Here is an 8,151-nt window from a genome sequence, read left to right as displayed (position 1 = left end):
TCATGTATAAATTATAATAAAAGAGATCAAAGTTCATTCGAGTTGCCTCTTTGTTAATTCTCCTTCCCCCTTAAAAACACAGTGTGAAAAAGTAGATTTTCAGCCTGGTCCTGATATTCTAGGAGTTGGGCCGACCTGGGCTTATGGTTTGCGTAACATTGTAACCTACAGCATGTTTGAGACCAACGCCTGGCGGTGACTGCGTGAGGAGAGCGCATGTGTCTCTCACAGAACTAGAATGATAATCACTTTATATGATCTCTCTCCCTTTCTCTGCTCTGATAGACATGAGCCTGCTGTAGGCTACCAAAATATTTGATCAACTTCCAAATATTAGTGTACAAAGTAAAAGAAGAGTAAGATAGGCTTTTGGCACCAGTGCATTGGCTATCACCAGCGAGAGAGGTGCTCATCATTGGGTGGGTCAGTGAAACTGGAAAGCATTTTAAGGACTATAGTTTCCTTATCATATTGTAGCCAATATGTCTCCACACACCTAGGCCTAGGCTATTGATGCATTCAAAACAAGGTCATTTTTATTGATCTCAGATTCTCAGTTTGTTAGTGTCAAAGTAGCCTGTCATTTTGATCATTTGTGCGGTATGAAAAAATATTCTGCCAAAGCCTCCAGTCATGTAAAATTACGTAGAATTGCATAAAATGCATCCGGTATGAGCAAAGATGTTTGACTGCAGGAAACCCCTTTTGTGTTGTTCCTTAAAATAGGGATCTAGCTTTTCTGTATTTAGTGGGTCACTGGAAAAGACCCAAAAGCTTTAGATGGGTCCCATTGATACGTTTGGGATCCAAGGGTGTGGAGAGTTTCAGGTCATTACTATTACTGAATCCCCACAGACTGGCAGCGTTGTGCTGAGCACAACAGCTTTCCTGTGGCTCCAACACAACAACGGTAATGGATCTGCAACTAGACTCGAGGGGACCACTTCGTCGACACACATCCACTTAAGAGGAAGCAATGCTCTCAACATTCTGCGTGTGTGGGTGGGTGAGATTCCCTGGCAATCACGTCATAGGAACTTTAGCTTTGTGTATTATACAGGACTCGATTTTATTCATGTGATGTGCATGCGCGTGTGTGTACATACAGTAACATGGTAGAGTGGTATCACACAAATTAGATTACACAGTGAATCCCCTATTCACAAAGTGGTTCCTGGCAGAGGATTCCTTTTTCCATATCCCCTATAGCCAAAACATCAACAACAACTAAACAAACAGGCACACGGCCAGGCCCGCTCATTGGGCAGGATTAGGCGCCCGCCTATGGCGGCAGATTGATGAGGGCGGCATTTTCTGAGCTAAACTGACCAAGATGCACCTCCAACAACAACACATAAAACCTCACACTATCCGGCCCCAAAACAATGGAAATTTCTTTCAACCAGTAGCATATGGGCTTTTTAGGTGAACATTGATACCGTCCTGTGATCAGCAGTGCCCACTTTGTCAAAGGCAGCGCCGCAAAATATTTTGCATGTCCATTCCCGGCATGCCTCTCCGGGGTTCTGTTGGAGAGACGCATTGCTGTGGCGCTCCATCAATGTAAAACATAAATCATGTAGTAGCAGGGGCGCAACTTTGGTTTTAGGAGTGGGGGGGACAAAATTATAATTATTGTAATGTTTTTATCCAGTCGGATAAACACTCCAAACAGCCTACCCGACCGCTCTGAGGCATCTACATGGTCCTGAAGCACACCGTTGCCTAGTTTTGTATCACATTCCAATGGTAAAACTGTGGGGAACAAAAATGCAATTTCAGAATGTGGGGGAGACATGTCCCCCCGTCCTCAGTGAAAGTTGCACCCCTGTGTAGCAGATATAGGATATGGTAGAAAGAGCAAGTTGCCTTTTCTGTAGCCTACAGGCTGGTGATAAAATATATGACAATTTAATGACAAGGACACTCTTTTACATCATGCAGGTTTCTTCATTCAAATAGCCTAACCTAAGACACTCTTTACATCATGCAGGTTTCTCCGATCACACAGCATAACCTAAAAAAAACGTACTGTCATGTTAACAAACAACATCCTAAAAATACGTATTTTCAACATCAGGAAAATAAGTATTTTCAACTTTCAATAGAACCGAAAATAAACCTTATTTCAACGTCAGGAAAGTATGTATTTTTCAATGTCCTGGAAAATATGTATTTTAAACGTATGGAAAATACATATTTTCACCTTTCATTCAGATCTAAATTGAACCTAACTTGTGCAAAGCATACTATATGTAGGGCATACTAGTCCCCTACATCGTTATATGAAAAAATTGTTATATATCAGATAAACACTGCATTCAGACTTCCGAATCCCTGCATCTCGTCATCACTAATCAACCAATCATGTCAGTCTTTGTTTGGAGGTTTCCTGTCTGATATCCAATCAGAGCCTCAGGAGCTCATTGTGGCAATGGGGATGACGATGACAAGGACTATGGTAACGGCTGTGAAGATGAGCGCCCCCAGCTTGCAGGCTTTGGCTCTGCGCTGGTCAGCCTCTTTGCGCCTCAATAGTGTGTCGTAACCTGGCGTGTAGATGTCCTCCATCCAAAACTCCAGATTATTGGGGTTTAGAGACTCCTGGGCCTACGAGACAAAACATAAGGCCGCCACCACTCTATCATGCCAGATGTTAGACAGTCAGATAGATAACTGTTCGAGTTTCTTCCTTAAAAGTCTTATTCACTGGGAGTTCCATTTGGATCCCAGTGAATATACATTTTCTGAATATACGTTTTCTGAATATATTGTAAAGATTCAATGACTAATCCTGGTTTATATCATTTTAGGAGAAAGTTCTGTGAAACTTTACCAAATGATTTATGACCCTGACTGAATAACATCTGTTTTCAGTCTGTTGAATAAACAGCATATTAATACATTTAAGCTTATAATAAGACATTCTAAGTGCTCATAATAACAACAAAATATTTCCTCTTGGAAAGCAGGGGTCTCAAACCTGGGGCCGATGGGCCAGATACGGCCGGCAAGCTGATTAAATGTGGTCTGTGGTTTAATTAAAGGAAAGTGTTACCAAAAAGCCAATAAGGTCCTAATGTACCTGCAGTTCCAGAGGGGACATTCTGGCCTCTCTGTCCTCCACGGTCCAGACCGGGGCTCCTCCTCTCCCCCCAGCCAATCTGGGGTCACAGGGCAGCCCAGAGGACAACCCAGGATTGGTCAACCCGCCACCCTTCTGACGCAAGAGAGAGGAACTGAATACTGGCTCCACCAGGTGGGAGTGTTTTTGAAGGGGGAGCTTATGACTCTGGGCGGAGTTCTTTGATTGGTCCATCTGCATGGAGCAAACGTAAAGGCAGAAACAAGAGTTGTCATATTGGAATAAACGTGATCAAACTGGATACACACAAGCAGACCTTCTCTTGCCTTCTTATCTTAAATTGAAAATGACTGATTACAGTCTTAGAAAAAGTGCTATGTAGAACCTAAAATAGTTCTTCAGCTGTCGCCATAGGATAACTATTTGAAGAACCCTTATTGATTCCAACTAGAACCCTTTTGGTTCCAGTTAAAACCCTTTTTGGCTCCATGTAGAACACTTTGAACAGAGGATTCTACATGGAACTCAAAAGGATTCTACTTGGAACCAAAAAGGGTTCTCTTATGGGGACAGCTGAACCATTTTTTCGAAGAGTGTACGATGAAAGATAGTCCTGCATTGAAAGTAAAAGAGCCATGGGTTATACTAATCGACTATGTATTCAACTGACTACCTAAACCGCAGTCTGACCAATAGGCCAGCTAATTGCATGTCTGACTCAAGTTCTGCTTTAGGTTTGAGTATTAGTCTTTCCCATCTCTGCCTAAAATCCCAAAATCCGTAGAGCTTACATTTCCTTATTCTGACACACACAGGTCCAAACTGGCCTTGTGAAACCCAACCAGTGTTATAAAGTACTACTTAAGTAGTTTTTTGGGGTATCTTTACTTTACTATTTATATTTTTGGCAACTTTTACTTTTACTCCACTACATTATAATATATGTACTTTTTACTCCATACATTTTCCCTGACACCCAAAAGTACTTGTTACGTATCGAATGCTCAAGCAGGACAACAATATGGTCCAATTCATACACTTATAAATATAATGCATTGTCACCCTACCGCCTCTTATTTGGCGGGCTCAGTAATACTGTGTTTGTAAATGATGTCTGAGTGTTGGAGTGTGCCCATTGCTATCAAAAAAACAAGAATTGTGCCATCTGGTTTGCTTAATATACAGCATTTTTGGTATATCATTTATGTTAACTTTTTACTTTTTAAAGTAAATTTAAAACCATATACTTTTAGACTTTTACTGAAGTAGTATTTTACTGGGTGACTCACTTTTACTTGAGTAAAAGTAGAAATCCCTTAATAGAAAATGACTCAAGTATGACAATTGAGTACTTTTTCCACAACTGAACCCGACTGATCTTACAATAGCTCACATTCTGGATAACTTAATGTGAAATGAAACGTGAGAAGTAGCAGCCAGTCTCCTTTACCAGGCTCGGCCCAAACACCAACACACGAAAATACAGAGCAGATAACAGGTTAGACCCTGAGACTGCTTCACAGCCCACACAGTTAAACTCCCGACTTAACAAAATGATCACACTCAATAACACACACATACTCACTTACTCCCAACCGAATCCAAACATTTCGAAACAAATTGATGCATGCATACCAACACACACACACACACAAACACACACTGACATACACTGTTGCACTGACTTAGGTCGTACATCACCTGCCGTTTTTTCCCGGGCTGGGCCTTCCCATCTTTACTTTTCGAGAACGACACCGTCCAATCCCGCGCAGACAAGTTGGAGACGACGCTCGGCCGTTTGGAGTCTATGCCATTTTTCTCCTCAGGCTTGGAGGAGGCCAGCCGAGAGAGCACCCCCTTCTTCCCCCCTTCGGTCTCGCTCAGACCTCCGTTTGTCTCTGTCTTCCCTTGGCTGCTACCCCACTGGTTGAAGTCCAGGCTGCCAAACGAATGCCCAGACACAGACAGGGGCTGGGGTTCCGAGGAGCCACCAGACCCAGGAGTCAGCGAATGGCTCAGGCTACCCAGGGAAGACCCACCACCGCTGGGCGGTCCCAGCCACCTACCTCCACTCCCTCCTCCCCCTCTAATGGCCTGCTCTTGTATCTTCTCATCCAGTCGCTGGAGGAAGGAAAGAACTTGGGAGATTTCGGCCTTGACCTCGGACAGCGACTCCAGGCGTCTCTCGATCTGGCCCATTCTCAGGAGGAGTTTACATACGCTGGCCTTGAGGCCGCCATCGTCGCTGCCATCCAGGGAGTGAAAGAGCTTCTGGAGCTGGCCCAGGCGACCACGCCGTGCCTCTGGGGTGTCCTGGGCTGCCGAAGGGCCCACGTCGTGGGGGTGGAGGACCCCCGTGGAGCCGCACATGCTCATGTCATCCAGGAAGCGGAAGATGGCGCTGATGTCATCCTCGCCCATCATGTCGGGGTCATCCATCGACGTCATGAAGGACAGCCGGTCGGCGTGCACCAGGCTCCGCAGGCGCCGGGGGTCCGGCATGGTGTCGGTTTGGGTGCCCCTGCTGCAGGCCGTCAACCCCCCTCCTCCAAGTGCGGGAATGGTGTTCCCCTCCCATCCCTGTGGAGGGGACAACCCACCACCAACGTTGTTTGTGGTTGGGCTGGGAGTGAGTCTAACCTGAAGAGAGCCCTCGGAGCCATCCAAACCCACCCCCGCTAAGCCCACCTCCCTGTCGTCCAGACTCAGGCTCTTGTCGGCCCACCCTGGCCTCTGGGCCCTGGGGGGTTGGAGGTGGAGGGGGGACCATTCTTGAATAGTATCCCCTGGGCCAAAGTATGTGGAGTCCTGGAGGTCGTCCAAGCTTTCATGCTTGGCCCGGCGCTCCGGCGAAGACCGACCAACAGTGGGGGAAGGATACGGGTTGGATAGCAGTTCAAAGCTGCGATTGGAAAACAATTCCTGCCTCCCTCTTCGTCCTACTCCTCCTCTTGGAGTCTGAGACTCAGTACTGATGGTCACCTGGGGAACCAGTTGCGACTGGTTGTGGAAGTCCTTCTTGAAGATGTCTCTCTTCTTCACGCAAGAATGCCGCTCCGATCCCGGCTGTGATCCCGGCTCTGATCCCGGCTCCGATCCGGGATCTCTGGGTGCCGAGTCTCCACTCAGGGAATCTTTGGAGGACTCGCTGTCCGTCTCCAGGGGGAGGTAGATGCTCTGCATGCCTGGGATGCTGCCGCTGCCAGTGAACAGTGGGGTGTTGTGGCGCCAGTCGAAAGACACAGCCCTGGCACGGCTCGGAGGGGATGAGGAGACAAGAGAGAGGGGATCGGGAGGGAGACTGGCGCGCTTGCGGAACGAGTAATTTGATTTGGGCCAGAGCAAGCTTGGGTCGATGGGGCCTGAGATGGTCTGAGAGTCTGAAAGTGTGCGCACCCTATCACATCTGGAGAATCTCACTTCGTCAGTGATGGGCAAAGAGCTTTGCAAAGAGGGCTCTGGGGATTGGTCGATGTGAGGGGCGGGCTTGGTTTTTATTGGCTGAGCAGCCTGGGCCTCATCGGGAGCCCCACCCGTCATTTGAATGAGGTTGAATATAGTGACGATGTCAGCTGCCACGCCTATCGGGGATGTCCCCAGTCCCTTGGGGGTGACCCTGTCTCTGAAGAGGGTGGCGGGGAAACATGGGTCGCGGCAGGCTGCGGAGAACAGCAGGCTCCTAAGCTCTGTGAGGTGCTGCAGGTCGAAGCGGGTGCTGACCATTCGACACAGGTCCTGGAAGGAGAGCCAGTGGCGCATAGCGGCCAGCTCCTCCAGAATACCCAGCAGGACCAGGGGGTACTCCTGTTGCAGGCTGGCCATGAGCCAATATCACCTTCATATCAACAATAAAATCAACAGGAGATGTGAGAACAATCAAAGTGGTTGGAAATAACTCCTAGGATAAATACCACTAATTTATTACCACTAATTTATTACCACTTGAATACCACTAAGCCAGAGTAAAACCTCTGGAGTTTAAAGTGTGTGCTAGCCTAAATAACATATTAGTAGAATATTATTTATCATATATAAAAATAACAAGAAATCACAATCTATAGCTAATTAATGAAGCATGCACCCTCTTGCAATTTTATTTAATTCAAACCAAAAATATGTGGACCCTGGTGTTTTACTTCAGTGATGTAAAAATATATATCTCACCGAGAGTCACACTTTACAGCAAGTGACCTTCATTTGAGCCTTAAAATAACTGACCAGATGATATGACGAGGAAATGCTGCATAGCCTATCATATACTGTACACCGGTTAACTCGAAATGAACCAGAAAAAAAATCTAGGCTATATGAAAAGCCAAACTTAAATAGCAGTGTTTTAAAATACATCTTAAACAAATAAAATAGCACATATGACATACATTAATCTGATAATGTAGTAGTTTTTAAGCCATCTCAGAAGCACTAAAAGTTTAACAATTGGGAGAGCAGAATCAAACAGTCATGGAGTCAATCCAGTCGGTGTCAATTAATAATCCATCCCATGAGAACATGAAATCATCTTCACTTGTGCTTGTTGAAAAGGTTGAAAAGCCTTGAAAGTAGGCTAGCCTATTTAGAAACAATATTTTATCAACAGTCAGGATTTAAATAACAGTCACACAAAGTCGGAGACTTAGCTAGCCTACCTGTTATCTCTGGACAGAGAAGAGTTGAATTTCAACAGCAGCACCTCCGTTAGAATAACAGCACTGGCTTTGAGAATCGCAAAACAACCTCAGGTATCATATTGTCTGCAGATTAATAAAAGGACGATATTCCTTTGGAAAGAAAGATCCAATCCACTGCACAGTTAATTCTCATCTGCCTGGATGAGCTCTGTTAAAACGGGTAGCTACAGACCAGGCTGAGAGTAGAAAATTAGAAACCAGGTCATCCTCTCACTAGTCCCTAAGTCCCCAAAGGAGCCTCAAAAAAGCATCCATTCAACTAAGTATAATCTCCCCGAATAGGATAGCTTTATGACACCTGAAATGTCAACACAAACTAGAGGCTACATGTAGGCTAATCATATTAATCATACACTAGCCTAAAATAAAGGTTGGCAC

At 45.5% G+C, this 8,151-nt stretch overlaps 1 protein-coding gene across 1 annotated transcript; it reads right to left on the bottom strand.

Moving 5' to 3' along the window:
• Positions 1–2,237: 2,237 nt before the first annotated feature.
• On the bottom strand, positions 2,238–8,151 carry LOC139414439 (major intrinsically disordered Notch2-binding receptor 1-like). Its single transcript, XM_071162355.1, has 4 exons — positions 7,732–8,151; positions 4,787–6,920; positions 3,086–3,319; positions 2,238–2,610 (listed from the first exon to the last, which is right to left on the bottom strand). Exons 2-4 carry the CDS (start codon positions 6,905–6,907, stop codon positions 2,416–2,418), a joined length of 2,550 nt encoding a protein of 849 aa, XP_071018456.1. The 5' UTR covers positions 6,908–6,920; positions 7,732–8,151; the 3' UTR covers positions 2,238–2,415.

This window comes from Oncorhynchus clarkii, chromosome 7 (genome assembly GCF_045791955.1).
Source record: "Oncorhynchus clarkii lewisi isolate Uvic-CL-2024 chromosome 7, UVic_Ocla_1.0, whole genome shotgun sequence".
In the NCBI taxonomy this organism is placed as follows: domain Eukaryota; kingdom Metazoa; phylum Chordata; class Actinopteri; order Salmoniformes; family Salmonidae; genus Oncorhynchus; species Oncorhynchus clarkii.
This window is presented reverse-complemented; position numbering and strand designations above follow the sequence as displayed.

Bases quoted from the DNA above. Each gene is read 5' to 3' on its own strand.
- LOC139414439 (XM_071162355.1), bottom strand. From the start codon at position 6,907: ATGGCCAGCCTGCAACAGGAGTACCCCCTGGTCCTGCTGGGTATTCTG. The intron at 3,320-4,786 runs GTGATGTACGAC...TGCTCCATGCAG, and splicing joins AGCCCGGGAAAAAACGGCAG to ATGGACCAATCAAAGAACTC. The intron at 2,611-3,085 runs GTACATTAGGAC...TTTGTCTCGTAG, and splicing joins TGTCCCCTCTGGAACTGCAG to GCCCAGGAGTCTCTAAACCC.